Consider the following 16,841-nt stretch of genomic DNA (forward strand, 5'->3'; position numbering starts at 1 on the left):
AAGATAGAATAAACAAGATTTTTTTTTCTTTTTTAACTAGAATTATCATACATTGTTGATTTGTGCTTTTTTTCTAACACTGCGTGTTTATTCAATTTTTTTTTGCTTTTTTTATCACTCATTTGAATTTTAATAAATATTTTGTTAACTTATATATATATATATATATTTTACTTCATTTTAATTGTAATAACTAGTAATCGTTTTCTTCCTTTTGTTATATTATATAATTATGATATTTATAGTAAATTTATTCGCGATTATATCACTTTAACCTCTTAATTCACGGACTTTTTAAATTACAACCCTTTAGTGATCCAATGCAATTCATACCATGTTTACAAAATTACAGTATATTCTACAAAATGTCTCCATCCTTGCCTGATTTCTCCATTACCTTCGTAGTTGAGACGAATGCTTTTTGTCCAAACACTTTATCAACAACGACGGGCCATCAAGTTTATCAGGCTTCAGTTTTGACACGCCACGACCAAGCATCGACACCTGTTCTCCTTTTCACCATCACCCATCACTATTATTCTTACACCTCATCACATGAACCCTAACTACTCACACAGCATACTTCCTTACCTTCCTCTCTTTTTGTCGGCCACATTGTTCATCCCTCCCATCTTAGGTCTATGCTACAACCCGTTAAGAATTTATCACTGAATTTAAGTATTATATTAAGTAAACACACGAAAGTTAATATTATAAAAAAAACTTATAAACTCATTAATTAAAGATTTTAAATCAGAGGTAATGGTAATTATTTATATGGTTAAACTCGTATTTTATTATTGTTGTATATTTCATGTGAATCTTTCTCAAAAAAAACCTATCACAAGCTTATACCAACTCCACGTTACACCCACACGCATCTTTTATTAGTATTATTTATATCTCCCATGAATCTTCACTGAAAAACTCATCAAAAGTTTTTCAAAGAGTGCCTCACTGCATACCAAACTGGTGAATAGAACAAACTCACCCTCCTCTTTCCCTAACAAGTTTGGAATGAACACTCCCTAAAAACCATTCACTTCCCATTAACTCAATATCTTCCTCCTCGTTAGGAATCTAAGTATGATTCCAAATCGTATATTGATTAAAAATTTCAAATCTCAGAATAAAAATGAAAAAAATTAAATAACATATTTAAAAATTTAAAATTTATTATTTAAATTTTTTTATTGAAAGTAGTGTTAATTATTTATATAACCTAAAGTTTGGTCTCATTAATACTATGTTCCAACACTCATCATCCACTGACATTAATTCAACTTAATAAATAAATGGATCATAAGAAATAATAAAGTTTTCCAGCTATGGTTTTGAATAATCGAGCACTTTACTATGCATGAATAATGATAGACGGAAAAAGACTTACATGGCTACAAATTCTTTCGACCATCCCCACGCGCATGCTCCGTACATGTACGGACGCCAAACACTTTGACAGTTTATGCTTTGGTTATTGTATTCTTATAATATATACTACACCTAAATAATATATTATAAATCTAAAATACATTTGTAATTTTTAAAATGGCTATTGATTATGATTTTTTTATAATTAATTTACATTTAAAATATTTATTCTTTTAAATCTCCGTTACATAGAATAAGATTATTATACCATTGAATACTAAAATACCAACTTTTTAACTATAAAGTAATGTTTTTTTTTTTTTTTTGTGGCGGGGAGAAGATGATCTATTCCAAGTCATACTCCATCACATCTAACTAGCAGGCAACACGAGTCACATATTTATTTATTTTAAATTTAAGTATAGATGTACTCAATAAGTATATTTCCATTGGCGATTTAAGAGTTTGGGAGGCAAAAGAAAATTTATAAACGAGACTTTTTAGGTAAAATTTATTTATTTTTTAAACTTTTTTTTAAATTATCTATTAAATTATTATAATTAATTCCATTTTATTTTGATATTATTTTCAATTTTAATTCGTGTTTATCACTTATTTTGAAAGAGAATTCATTTCTATTATCCATCAAAAGGTTAAACTTTAACCTACTTAATAGGTATGCAATTTAATCCAAACAAAAATTTTCAATTTCTTGTTAAAATATGTGCAGAAAAAGTCTCCAAATTCATAAATTGAAAAGTACCAAAAACTGAACCAGGCAAAAGAAATATATTTTTAATCCTAATATAAATTCAACAAATAGAATAAAAACAATAACAATAAAATTAAAAAGAAAAACATACTAAACCTAAATAAGGATAAAAAATTAGTACATAAAGACAATATGAAATTCAATGAACTTAATCTACCAAAACCATCAAAAGAAGAATTCTAGAATAAAACTTTAGAATAAAATAAAACAATGAGAGAAAATGAATGGAACCAGTTGATAAAAAGTCACACAGATAAAAGATAATACAAGTTAAAATTGGTTATAAAAAATTATAATAACTAATCATTCTCTTTTTCCTAAACAAAATTATAATTCATTAAAAAGAATTTAACTCATTAAATATTATTTTTACTACTAATAAAAATTAACAGTGATAATAATTTTATTAAATTTTATGTTCAAACATAAAATTATAATTAATTTAATAGATGTATACTAGTATTAAAAAAATTGGTTTGAGGCTTTTTTTCATAAATATAATTTTATAATTAATTTAATAAATTTATATTAGTACTAAAAAATATTGTGTTTTTTTTCTGTAATAATTTTATAATTAATTTGATAGAGAAATATTAATATTAAATAAAAAATTTCAATACTTTATTTTTTGGACGTTTAAAGTTAATGTTTTATGGAACAAAACTAAGTGTACTTAATGAATGTTTACAACCCATATGGTCAATTGTCACAAACTAAAAGTTGTTGAGCTTACACAATGATCTAACAGAACGTCCTTGTATACATTAGCCCGATTGATCAATCAAACCACCAGATAAGTCGTTGAATCTAAACGGTCATATGATAGATTGTCTAATCATATATAAGTTTGGATGACAAACCAAACCACCTAGATAACAAGTTGTTGAGTTCAGACGGTCACTTGACAGACCATCCACTCATAATCAGAATCATACATAGGTTAAATTATGATTATTTATGTTTGGATCGTAATTAGGCAAATCTTAATTAAAAGTTCACCACAAAACCAACCAATAAATAAAGGTTTGATTAACAACAACATTTATTATTATCTATTTGAGTTGAACTGGCTTTGACATCGAAATACTTACAAATATTATCATTAGAACGGTTTGAATGTATGTGAGACCTTTTGTGGGGTAAGACTTGAATATTAAATAACATAACAAAAATTAGACCGTTGCTATTAATTCCATACCCGAAACACTAACGAAATGGAATATTCATATATATATATATATATATATATATATATAATAATTCCGTTTATTTTAAACTGTTTTAAGCTTTAATTAAAAGAAAAGTGGTTGTGTATTTGTTTATTATTAAATCACAAATTATAACGATAGGTTAGATAATTTTATGATAATTTTCCTGAAAATCATATTAATGGTTTCCATTAATTAAATGTAACTAAATGTTTGTTTCATGAAACAATATCTTGAAATGTCTATTTCTAGATTTTTTTTCTAAGAGATCATACGTTAGGGTTGTATAAAACAGTAAGTAATTAAATAAATAAATAATACTAATAATGTAAAACAGTTATAAATGGTTCTGTAATTAAAAATTATCATAACTTTGCTCTTTTTTTTTAATAATTTCTTAAAAATCATAAGAATGATTTGCAATTTTAACATATATAACTTTTGTATAAAACAATTTTATACTATGCAAAATTTAGAAACTAGAAAAGAGTAAACGTCCTATTTCATATCACCATTAAAGAACTGTCTTTAAAAATATTTATTCTTTATTACGTTATTCTTTCTGATAACTCATCTAAATGTAATAACTCTACAGAAAATAAAGCACAACCTAGTTTTTCTGTACTTTTGTTAAACGAGAACTCCAACTGACCCCGATAAAAATTAAATTTTGGAAACCATATTTTTCACATGTTTATTATAAATAAAATCGATGGACTCAATCATTAAATTGTGTTATATTATTGGTCGATCCGGATAACGAGTTCTGGTTTTAGACATATACGATTTTAAATGGTTATATATATATATATATATATATATATATATATATATATATATATATATATATATATATATATATTATGAAAATAAACGTTTACCTGTATTTTAAACATTTAAGTAAATTTTTGAATAAAGTCCCCAACCACATGTCATCACACAAAATGAATAAAGATATCTGATCCGTAGTGAAAGATTTTAGAGATGTTGGAATCATAGCACGCGCGTAAAATGCTCTCCAACAAAAAGCCACTAAATAAATGGAGTATTGATTTTCTTGACTCATAAACAAACAGTTTTTAATTTCTATCACAACAATTGTTGCTCTTTCTCAGGAATTCAATATTACCCATTACCACTTTATGTTTTATCATTTAATATAAAATCTAGCATGTCATAGGTTAAAACTAATATATGATATCATTAAAGTGAAATTTGTGGATCCCAATATTTTTTTTTTCACATTTAGGAAATCTTAATCAACTTTATTCGATTTGATGACCTATTTATTATCTCTAACATTGTAGGTTGATGTAATGTTTTTCTTAGCAAGAAAAGTGAAAAATAAACTAAAGGTGAGTGTTGAAGATATGAATGACATCAACCATGACATAAGACATTGATGCGAATGGATAATCCTCCAATAAAGTTAAGAACATCTTGAACTATTACCTATTTTGGAAAGTTTGTCGCATAAGGCAAAACTTATTATCTAATTCTGAATCAAATAATCTCAAAGGAAATTAATTAATCTCTCTATAATGGATTATAAAAAAGTCCATGGCCAATTTTTTTTTTCACTCTTAATTTCAAGAACAAATCACATGATCAAACCCTTTTAATAGTATAAAATAAAAAGAATGGAATTACAAACCAAAGTAATCAAAGCCGTTTAAAATTGGATCCAAAGTTTATGATCAGATCAATTGGATAATAAATTTAAAAAAAGAAAGATCAAATGAGCTTTTTTTTTCCTCTACACGGATTCTATCCAATTTGCTAACACCTCGATGATTTATAATTATATGTCTCATTTTATTTGGAAAAATAAAATTCTTCCCCCTTGAATTTTGTGGGGAGCCGTAGTAGCACAGAAACCGAAACCAAAAACAAAATTCAGCAACACGCAATTCATTGGAAGCGATCATATAGATATACAATCAACAATGCTTTGCAATACAAATATGTTGTGTTGAACTACCAAATTAAGTTCTACATAGACGAATAAACTCCTCAAAAGATTTCTGTGCCTCATTTGCCAGAATAGGATGTTAACAGAATATCTTTGTCATCCTTGTCATTAACATGCATGAGAAGCTTTTGCCAGTACTATATTTTTGGTGTAGAATCCTGCAAGAACTGCATTGCCTGGTTGTACCATTTATGGCTGCAAAGAAAGAGAGAAAGCATTCCTGAGAATTATAATCATTGCACATGATGTGATTAGTAGAAATTTTAGTTCAGATCAACTCTTCAACCACACTTAGTTTTAAGTTTTATGACAGTTTACTGAATACCTGCTTCAGAACAAATTACAAGTTTTTTTGGTTCGCATATGAAGCTTTTTCAAACCCACAATTAAAAGTACAAAACAATATTTTCCTTGCAATGTTAATCTCTTCAGATTGTAGCTGTGAAGGCGAATCGTAAAATGTTCCTTCAAATAAAGCCAGAAATTGATCCCCAAGATAAATTCATTTAACAAACACATCACATGACATTTCAATTAGTTCCATATCCTAATCAAAACTATTTGAACAAGTTTACTATATTTAATGCACGAGGAATGGATTTAATACCACTAATTACAATTTAAATGAGATGGGTTTGCACTAAAAGGGTTAACAATTTTACCTTGCAAGTATTTGCATATCTGATTTATGTGAAACACACCTTTACTTGAAAAGAAATTTCTAATTAGGAAGACAAAAGCCACTTCCCATGCACTCTAACCTGATTATTTGATGCTTGTTCATGTAATCTATTATTAGGCTTCATGTTCAAATCAATCATTTTTGTTTCCATCTTGGTATGCCCATCAGCAGCAGATCCTGGTGTTGGAAGCAGAGGCATCACATGATTGTGCTGCTTCTCTCCCATTTTTAGTTTGGGAAGTTGATTTTGTCCTCTTTTACTCTCACCAGGTTCCAATGGCTGTGAACCTGGATTTTCAGCATGACTAGATTTGTCTCCTGGAAACTGTGGAACAAGGAGACATTATTACACCTTTTAAGGAAACCCAATAGTAAATAAACCCCAGTTTAATCCCTAAGATTGTAAGCATTGGTCACTTTAATCCTTGACTTTGTAAAATATATTCATTTCAGTTTTTCTTCACCAACATTAAGGACTAAAACGAATAACATTTTATAAAGTTAGGTACTGAAGTGAGCCTTGTGCAAAGCTAGAGATTAAAACAGCCAAACTTACAATCTTAATACAAAATTTTGGTGGGTTTAGTCAATAAACATATCAAGACCAGTTCACTCACTAACCTCAACTCTTTGCCTGAACAGAAGATATCTTCCATGCGTTCTTTTACCTCCAACATGAACTATCATATCACACTGCAAACAAAGGGAACTTCCATCTGTCTCACAATAGAAGAAAGCTACATCCAGATTGAAAGGGTAAACACATATAAACAATAAGCATCATAGGAACACCATAAGGATAGAAAGAAGAAACCACCTACCAGGTGCATTCTCACATATGTCACACCGTGGCACATCACTTGGACTTGCAAGACCAACTCTCACATGTCTACTTGCTAGCTTGTTGCACATGTGAACCTGTCAGCTCCAAAACATTAATCTTCTACCCTTTGGTTCAAAGTTGTTGACCACAAAAACCAACACCAAACAAAAGTAAAATACAGACTCAGATTTTCAATTCACACAACACCGCAACAAGATCAAATCGAATCGAAGCATATCTATGAAGCTACAAGAGGGTCAACCTTCAAGCCCTTCAATTCGTTACCCCATACATACATGAACTTCTCCAAGTTTCTCCCAGGATTTCAATATTCTTAAATTACCAATGAAATATAGTGACCGTGTCGTATTTTTCAATAAACACCAGATCATAACATTCAAGTCAGTGATCTAAACGAAACACCAAAACACAAGTACAAAACACAGATCAATATCGATAATGAGCACAACATATCACAAAGAAGATCCAGAAAGTATTGACAAAAAAAAAACACCTTCTCATCGCAAGCACGACAAAGTGCAGCCTCGTCAGCGGCGCAGAAAACTATAGCCGCCGCACTCTCACAAGCATCACAAAGCGTTCGCATGGTTGGACTCTCCCACTTTCATTGCTTCAGGCAACAGACAGAAAGAAAGTTACAGTGAGACAGAAAAACACAATATATGTATCTATGTGTGTATTATGATGATGAATATATATGAGCATAGAAAGAGAAGGGAGGCAGAGAAGAAGACAGGTGTTCACCAAATCCATGTGGGTATGATAGTTTTGTTTTTCAGCGAATGTTATGTTGTTTGTGAAAGAGGGTGGAGGTGGTGGTTGATGAAGATGATGATGGGGAAGGACTATGATTAGAGTGTGGGATAAAAGAAAGGATTTTGAAGGAGTGGGGGGACCTTGATGGTTGATTCCAAAACTTTGCAAAGACACAATAAATGAGTGTTTGTCAACTCTGTTGGCCTCAAACATTACTTCGTAGCCACAAGTTCAAAGCCAATGCAGAGTTGACAGCAACTCACGCTTCATTCTCACCCACCAATTAATTATCTGACATGGGACCCACATCCTTCCCATGTTTCTTGTTTCTTTCATCCTTCCTAGCCTCTGCCTAACTTCTCCTTCCTTTTCAGCCACAACAACCAAAGCCATGAATCTTCCATCTTCTTCTCTACCTGTCCCTTCTATCCATTTTCCTGCTCACTCTTACTTTAACTTCTTTATCTACTCTACACCCAAATTCTCATACACACTTATTACAAATCTATAAGATGCGTACGTTTGCTTTTTTAGAGTTTTACTGGATTTATAAAAACAAGACTTTTGAATGAATCAAGTAGGTTATCTCTTATCTCCCAACTTCCCTTTAAAGAGACACATAATATTGCCAAGATTTGTAGTGCGACCAACTTTTTTGCATTTCAGGGATGGTGGATTTCAATGGATTCGTCAATATCTATACTGTTAATAAATGGACGACTCATCAAACAGGTCTGAACATCTTTGCATGAGTAGTTGGCCGAGAAAAAAAAGAACTTTAGATACTGTTTACAGTCCACAATCAGAAGCACAAGAGACACTGATCAAATGGTAATTTTCACTGTTCCTAGAATAACTTTCCCAAACAGAAATAAAAGGGGACTCAAGATTTGTTTACAGCTTGTCACCTCTATTATTGCTTTACATCATCACATGTTTCGGAAGCTCTGTCAAATTAGCCTGACATTTTAGCTGATACTCTTTAAAAAGTTGGGAATTTCCCATCAGTAACCTTATATGTCTTTTTTTTTTTCATAGAGAATAAAGTGAGTTTGTTCTGGATTGCTTTTGTTTAGTGTGTGCTACCATTTAGTAAAGATGAGATGTATACAGATGCATGAAACAGTAATGTAGAACAGTGGCAACTTTTAAAGCAAATATTGATTATAACATAAAACCTGTAATGAGTTTATAACAACTGTTTTTAAGTATGTGGCTAGAGATTGGTCATTTTAAATAGGAGTCTCCAAGAAATGTAATGAGTTCAGAACAAATGTATGACCATACTGAGGAGACAAAAATAAATAAATGTGTGACTTCGGCTTGTAGTGATTATTCTTGCTTTTATTCTTGGTGGAATAGTCATTCTGACACCACAACACATGACCACAATTGCGAGACAAAAAAAAAATTGTTTTCATGAATCTACACATCAACCAACTCTGTTTATGATACATTGGATTTATTAGGACAAAACTGTTATTTCATGAATAAACTCTTTCTACTTTTTGCATCGAATTTGAACCATCCATTTGGTAACCTCGGGCCATTGCCAGCTCTATTCTGTTCTCTTTTGTGGAGGCAGCACAATTTTGGTAGGCTGAAAATTTCATCACACAACGCCTCCTATGGAAAAGAATCAAAAGATAAAGACAAATCCGCCGGTGAACAGTGCAACCGATCAACTCACAATTTCTTCCTTTTATTATTATTATTATTATTTCAAACAGAAACATGATACAATATAGCAGTACAGATTTACTTTGGTCCACCATATTCTCTTACAAATGAAGACTTCTAGGCCACGTTTGTGTAGGTTTTAGCATAGATTAATGACAGACTTATCTTAATATCTCCCAACCTATCGTTTTTTATAAGCCAGCAAACCCTTTTTTTTATCTTACAAAGAAAAAGAAACAAGATAAGGTTCTTCACTCATTTGTTTTAAAAGGAGAAATTGATCATGTCGGTGCTCAAGCTTTCCATCATGACATTCTCCATGAATCCACACTTGTAAGGAGCTGTCTTCTTGAAGCTGTGGCCGCGAGGCTTGAGAGAGCAGGAAGAAATAGGAATGATTGGGATATTCTGACAGTTGCAGAGCTCAATCATGTAGCCATCAGGGTCATGGAAGAACACTTGGTCCACCTTGGCTCCTCCTTCCTCCACCACAGCTGTCACATACCTCATCCCCCTCTCTTCTAACCTCTTCTTAACAAGTTCAACATCAGTACACTGCCCAAAATCAAAAACACTCCATGTCATCATTTGATTTCTTCTACTGAAACTATACTTGATTAAGTTCTATTACAATGTAAACAACTTTGTTTCAACAAATTCTTATCACAAACTACAAAAATATAGAGTAAATAATATCTCTCCATGGATAGTGTAAAGTATTTTCACATTATCATATTATGAACTGTCATAAGTTTCTCAGACATGTATAGTATCTATCTCACATTATATCAATAATAAATATTTATCACTAGAACAACTTAAAAGTTACTAAAGAAAGTCATGAGTCATAGGACCTTTTCATTATAAAGTAAACTGAAGTAAAAAACATCGCAGCTCAAGGTCAAACTAAGGTTCTCAATCTCCAAGAAAAAAAAGTTCTTAATTTTTTTTTTAGTAATAATACATCTCTGTTAAACTAATTATAATATAACATTTAAAAAAATAAAATTAGTTTAGTACTAATATATCTTTATGAAATCAATTATAATTTTTATATGCTTGAGAAATGTCTCCTCTTAAATTTATTTGTTTAGGTCTTCTAAACCTTAAAGATTGGCTTAGAAGCCTGGTGTGTTACCTGGAATGAGATATGGTTGTCCTTGGGATTGATGGGCCTAAATTCATTGGCACAGGCATCAAATTCATCAACATGAGGATTCTCAATCAAGTGTATTCCAATACCATAATTGTAAAACCTACAAAAGGAATGATCTTTGTAATTAAGAAGATATTGGGTATGGAATGAAGAGGTTGTGAGAATGAATGATGAAGCTAACCAGGCTCCAGTGAAATTGAAAGAAGAAGGGCGTTTGATGGGAACAAAGCCCAAAACATCCTCATAAAACCTCATAGACTCCCACACCGATCTGCACAAGAGGGACACGTGGTTGAGTGACAGCAGGGGAAGTGGTTGTGCTTCGCAGTTCCCAACTTCCTCAATCTCCATCTTCATCTCTTCTTCTCTCTCAATGCACTCACCTTAACACCTTTTTCTGTTGCCAATTCACGTCTCAGCTTTGCACTGCATGCCATTGGCTACGTTAAGATGCTCTTATATACAACGTCAATGAATTTTGTAGAGTAACAACTATATACGAAACTTCCTAACATTTTACTTCTAGTAGGAACCTTCCTCGAAGGTTCTTTTGATTGAAAGAAAACACAGCTAAATGCTTCATGGTCATTGAAACCTAGTTTTTCGTTCTGTACTATGGCTGTGTGTTTGTTTCTGTTGTTTAGAATTAGCTTTTCAAGTTACCCTCGGAATTGGAAGAGAAGTTAACGACAATAGTGATAGTACGGTATAGTGTAGTTACCCTATAGAACAGAGAAATATTGAGAAATTTCTACGATGCTTCACAGCACAAATTTCACGATTTGTTTGCGTTTTCATTTTCATGTGTCACTGCTATTATTTATATAAATTTCGATGAGCGTTACTATAATTGATGCTGAATGAAATTGATTTTAAAATATTATGAAATTATACTTTTACTGATTATAAAAGGAAAAAGTTATATATATTTATTTTTAAAATTAGAATCAATAATAAATTTAGAAATGATTTTATCAGATACGTTTACAATTAATTTTTTTATATTTTTAATTCATGTATAAGCATTTCAAACTACTTATTCCAAAATTAAACGAACTCAAGGTTTCATACTACCAATGTATATAAAAAAAAATCCTAATACAACACAAGGCGTTCATAATTATTTTTATAAAGAAATAGTTTGAAATTCATAATTATAATATAAAAATGTATATAACATATTATATTATATGTTCTCTATCTCTATCTTTATTTTTCCTCCGATCATCTTTTCTTTTCGGTTTTCTGTTCGGATCCTCTTTCCTTGTGAACATGCTCAGAAAACGAAAATTCAATAAGGCTTCATTTTTTTGTGGCCCAAATACATATACTTTCGGCGCTTTATTCAATCTCTTGTGGGCTTTGCTCCTAACGTCTCCATCATTACTAACTGTACATCATATTAACAAAAAAATGTTAATCTTGGACTAAACATTTATAAGCCCAAAATGAACAATGACATGTACAATATACTGTCTACACCATGTACCCACCTACTTATTTTCTCTGGTTGTGACTGGTTTGAAAAAAAGAGAGTATATTAGATAGTTTGTGCTAGGTTTTTATAGTCTCTTTTCGTATAGATTTTTTCCATAAATACTTTAAAAAATATGATAAAATACTATTTTATTAAATTTGAAGTCATTCGTGCGTTACCTTTTTCTCCACAAATACTAAGGCCAAGCAGTTTTTAAAAATTAGTATATCTAGGTTTATCTTTTTTTTAAATAGCTAATACATAAATTAATTTTTTATTTATAAAATAATTATTTATCTTATTTTTATTAATATATTTAATATGCCACATTTAATTTTATACTGAAATTTTTTGACTATGTTATTAGTATAAATTATCTAGTATACACATGCCCAATTTTAGTTAAATTTGGTGGATAATTTTCCGTGAAATAATCCTCTCGTACTCTTTTGATTTATAATATTGAAATCTAACAATTTACTTATGGATGAGTTGATCGACGTAGTATATTCAAGAAATTATAAATAACATATTTATAAATAAATAAATTTTTACTTTTACAAATGAATTTAATTAAATATTAGTTTGAATTTATTTAAATAATTAATATTAATACTAGTGGGAAGAAGATACTTGGTGCTATATCTATACCTATAAAGGGATTCCTCCTCTTGGTGTTCACGTCTATTTTTCAAAAATAAATTTAAATTAAAAAAATTAAATTTATCTTTTGAATAAATTTTTTTTAAAATTGAAATAAGAATTTTATTAATTTTACCGTTTTCTTTTCTAAATTTAACAATTTTTCTCAATTTAATTGTTTTTTATTTTAACAATTTTTAATTATAAAACTACTATAAATAAATAAAAATTATTCACAATAAATTATAAAAAAAATTATATTTAATTTATAACCATAATAATATTTCTTTTATCATCATAAAAAAATAACACACGTATATATTTTCATTAGTATTTATTAAAAAAAATAAAATTAATAATGGTTATATTATACTAATATAGGCATGTGATGTGAGTTGGATGTGGGTGTTGCTCCCTCCACCCCCACACGTCTCTTCCTCCACCTCCCCAATTTTCTAAAATGGTAATTATATCCTTCTAAAATGACAATTATGCCCAAGACTTATGATTATCACCAAATGCCTGCACCCTTCATTCAAGTTAAATTCTATTTAATATTTGGATAAATTCCTCCCTCGGGGAGAGAAAATAAGAAACTAAAATGATTAATTTTGACTTTAGATTAAACTAAACTAGGAAGACAGGTTCATAGAGAAGCTTATCCATTTAAGACTATTTTTGATTTTGCATGTTACTTACTCGATCCCGTTGCTTAAATTGTCTACTCGTTGTGTTTGAGTGCTTAGATTAAGATGCTGAAAATTCTCGCATTGTTGGGAAGTGGTGACAAGCAGGCTAGTGGACACATGTACACCGTGCTCGGTGATAAAATTAGGAAGAGTGATTCCATGACCAACATAGGGAATGCTGTTCTCTATGAGTGTATATCCTCAAAACGGATGTCGACATCCGTTTCGCCTTAAACGGATGTTGACATCCGTTGAAGGATGTCATCTGTCCAGAGGCAGTGTTCCTTTTACGTTTGGTTTTTATTTTACTACGTTTTGCGGCTCTATAGGCTTGGATATTAAAAGGATTATTGGAAGTATGGGAAGGGTTTAGGGTTTAGGATTAGTGGAAGGATTATGACTACGTTCCTGGAGAGGAATCACGACAAGGACACTACACCACAAACGCACTGCACCACGTACTGCACCGAGAACAAGAGGAAGATTGCTTGATAATTCTTTTCACGATCACCAAGCTTTGCAGAAAAATATTTTACTCATACAAGGAACTACGTAGGTTATCAGTGAAATATGTTATAAATGAATAAAATTAAAAAACAATAATTTTAAAAATAAAATTTTACTTAAAGGGCAAAATAGTAAAGGAAAGGTGGAGAAAGGGGCAAAATAGTAAAGGGGAGGTGGAGGAAAAGATGTGTGGGGGTGGAGGGAGAAACACCCGTTGGATGTAGAATGCCTTGTGGGATAAAATATGTATGTAGAATTACTTTCAATATTTAGATAAATATTTTTACTATTTTTATTTTTTCAATTTTAAAACATTATCAATAATATGAAATATATATAATAAAAAAACAATCTTTAAATATTCTTACATATTGTTATTATTTTATTTTATCTATTTTTATAATTATTTTTATATTATATGACATAATAATTAAATATGATTACAATATATAAAATAAACATGTACGAAATATACTTTTTTAAAATAAATTTTGCATATTGTAAAAATTTAATACTAGTTATTTAAATTTGATGTAACATAAAAAATTATACTGAAATAATATAATTCTTCATTACTTATAAGAGTAAAAATAAATAAAAGAAAGAATGAGTAATAAAGAAAATAATAATTAACTTAATATTAGTATTGATATATGTTTTTCATGTGGTGTAAAAATAAGAAATTGGATAAGACTTATAAAATTGTAGTTTTAAAGTTGATGAGAATGTGGAAATTGATTAGAAAATTTAATCAAAAATTGTTCTTTTAAAAGTCCATTTTCAGACACATTCTGGTTCATTAACCTAACTTCATTCTTTCTCCAAAACTCAGTCATATTTTCTTTGCCTTCTTTCTACAACCCCTCCTCTTTCTCTCTTTAATCTTCTTTCACTGAGCCACTATATTTCATTTTAGGTGGTGCTCAAACGTCCGCGACGTAGAGGGATTCAAAACCATCCGATCAGTTTTGGGTTCTAAGCTGGTAAGTCCCTCAATGCAACCTCCTCTTTACTGTCTTGAACAGAGACGTACATTCTTGTTGGTTGCATGTGCTTTCTTGCTTTCCCTTATTCCATTTCTACTCAGTTCTAGATCTAAGAGTTGTTTCTGTGACCAGTGTTCTGTAGGGTTTGTTGAGTTCTCACAACTCAAGGTAATGTTGAGGCGAGTCTTTGAGTTGAGCTGTGAAATCTTGAGGTAATGGGAGCTAGGATATTTTTTTATATTGATTTGCATGTGATGTATGTATATTGAGTTCTGTATTGATGTGATGATTGATATTGTGTTTTGATTTGGAAATATTTGGGTGCATTTGAGTTGGATTGTATGACAGTGGAACTGGAGTGTAATGTTTGTAAACTGTTATGGATGTGTCTAATTGCTGTAATTATTATGTTGAAGTGCTTGGGGTAAGAGATCTATTGTGACATTGAATAGAGAGAAAATTTAGGTTCTGTTAGGGTTTTAGGTCACTTAAGAGGAAGTGAGGTAGTGATTTTTGGGAAGTAGGGGTTCTGGACACATTTGGGTTGTTGGGACATCTTAGGCAAGTCAATTGTGACTTGTTAGGATCATAAAACTGGACTAGAACATGTTAGAAGTGGTAAAATCGAAATTGGGTCCTTAAGTATAGAAATTGATGTTTTAAAAGATAAAACTTGATCTTAATCACTTTAGATTAGTAACGGGGAGGGTTAGTATCATCTAGGCAGGTGTAATTGAGCTTAATGTACGAATTGGAGGTCTTAGAAGTTGGCCAAGAGGCCTAGAAATAGTAAGGGCTGGTGTGAGTGTGTGATTATGCAGAATGAATTCTGCAGATGATGCAGAGTTGCTATGCGAGCTGTCTCGCATAGCGAGTGATGAATCATTATTTTATTCACTTCATTTAGTTTATTGTGCTAGAATTAATCAGGGAATTGTGCTTAATTGTCCAGTATTTTCCCATTTTACTGAATTGAGCCTAATCCGATCAGAAATTCTTATTTTAACTAATTTGAATTATCTGAAACGAATTATTTACATTATTGAGTGCATGAAAAATTTTGGAAAATATTTTTGGACATTTAGACTTTCTGTACAAATTCCCAATTTCTCTCGGGTAATCGTTTACAGGGGCAGAAGTGCCTAAAAGTCAGTTTTTTTGCCAATGGTGACCTGTGTTCACTTGACTGAGTACCTGTGTTGGACTTTCTGTACAAATTTGCAATTCCTCTCGGGTAATCGTTTACAGGGGTGCTGTAAACGATTACCAGTGCTGCGTGAATGTTGTGTCAACTTGTGTGTCTTCGTTTGAGTTCAATTCTTATCCGTTTTGCATGCAATTTTTTTTCATAGTTTCGTCTGGATGTCTATTTTTACGTATAGTTTTTACTTTGTTCAAATTCGTTTTGTGCTGTTCCCAGTATTTATTTTACTCTCCTATGTCAGTCCAGTGATTATTATTTGAGTGACTTCTAATCTGTTTGCATTGTTTGCTTGTTGTTTGATACTTGTGGTGGCTGGAATTGATCATTAGACGGTGCTAAGACCTCCCAACACTCAAGGATTCAACACTCATATTGGCACATTTTATATCTCATTTCAAGAAGTAACATTGGAAAACATGCTAAAACTCACACCAAGACCTCCAAAATGTAATGCTGAATTCTATTGGATTGGTATGATGAAAGTAAACCACAAGGCCCCCATTCAGCTGCCACATAAGGGAGGAAGGCATATTTCACATATCCATTAAGTATAGCTCACGGCCATTTGGGCAAAGTTTAGCACATTTGAAGTAAAATGATGAAGAGGGACACACATAGCAAGTTCACGTTTTTTCTTCTCAATTGGAAGAGCATGGCCCATGCACAATTCATTTTCATGAAGTATTCAGCAAACATCAAATGGAAGACCATGTTGCAACTCATTTCTTTCAAGTCAAAAGTTTGCAAGTTGGACAAACACATGGGGCCACCACTTGAAAAACAATCACGTTCCAAATATAAATTGCAATAGCAATGTCCCATTGAAAAATTCAGCAAAACAAGTTGAAAGCAAAGAAGGTCATGGCCACTTGCTAGCACATTCACGTAGAAGCAT

The 16,841-nt window shown here is 31.0% G+C and overlaps 2 protein-coding genes and 1 long non-coding RNA gene across 5 annotated transcripts; 1 reads left to right on the forward strand and 2 right to left on the reverse strand.

The window, feature by feature from the left end:
* Positions 1-5,246: 5,246 nt before the first annotated feature.
* LOC108335861 (B-box zinc finger protein 18) lies at positions 5,247-7,820 on the reverse strand. Of its 3 annotated transcripts, none has more exons than XM_052869556.1 (6): positions 7,594-7,820; positions 7,343-7,459; positions 6,827-6,923; positions 6,627-6,721; positions 6,085-6,330; positions 5,247-5,518 (listed from the first exon to the last, which is right to left on the reverse strand). In XM_052869556.1, the coding sequence occupies exons 2-6, from the start codon at positions 7,433-7,435 to the stop codon at positions 5,513-5,515; spliced, it is 537 nt and encodes a 178-aa protein (XP_052725516.1). In that variant the 5' UTR covers positions 7,436-7,459; positions 7,594-7,820; the 3' UTR covers positions 5,247-5,512. The 3 variants fall into 3 exon arrangements, with proteins under 3 accessions (XP_052725516.1, XP_017427535.1, XP_052725515.1); XM_017572046.2 differs by having other exon boundaries at positions 6,627-6,742; positions 7,594-7,815; XM_052869555.1 differs by lacking the exon at positions 7,594-7,820 and having other exon boundaries at positions 6,627-6,742; positions 7,343-7,585.
* A 137-nt stretch (positions 7,821-7,957) lies between these two features.
* LOC128194305 (uncharacterized) lies at positions 7,958-8,782 on the forward strand. Its single transcript, XR_008245680.1, has 2 exons — positions 7,958-8,182; positions 8,272-8,782. It is a non-coding gene; the product is annotated as an uncharacterized LOC128194305 (long non-coding RNA).
* Positions 8,783-9,288: 506 nt separating this feature from the next.
* On the reverse strand, positions 9,289-11,023 carry LOC108335859 (glyoxylase I 4). Its single transcript, XM_017572045.2, has 3 exons — positions 10,623-11,023; positions 10,424-10,541; positions 9,289-9,840 (listed from the first exon to the last, which is right to left on the reverse strand). Exons 1-3 carry the CDS (start codon positions 10,796-10,798, stop codon positions 9,550-9,552), a joined length of 585 nt encoding a protein of 194 aa, XP_017427534.1. The 5' UTR covers positions 10,799-11,023; the 3' UTR covers positions 9,289-9,549.
* Between the last annotated feature and the right edge of the window lie 5,818 nt (positions 11,024-16,841).

The sequence above is a fragment of the Vigna angularis genome, chromosome 10 (genome assembly GCF_016808095.1).
Source record: "Vigna angularis cultivar LongXiaoDou No.4 chromosome 10, ASM1680809v1, whole genome shotgun sequence".
Classification (NCBI taxonomy): Eukaryota; Viridiplantae; Streptophyta; class Magnoliopsida; order Fabales; family Fabaceae; genus Vigna; species Vigna angularis.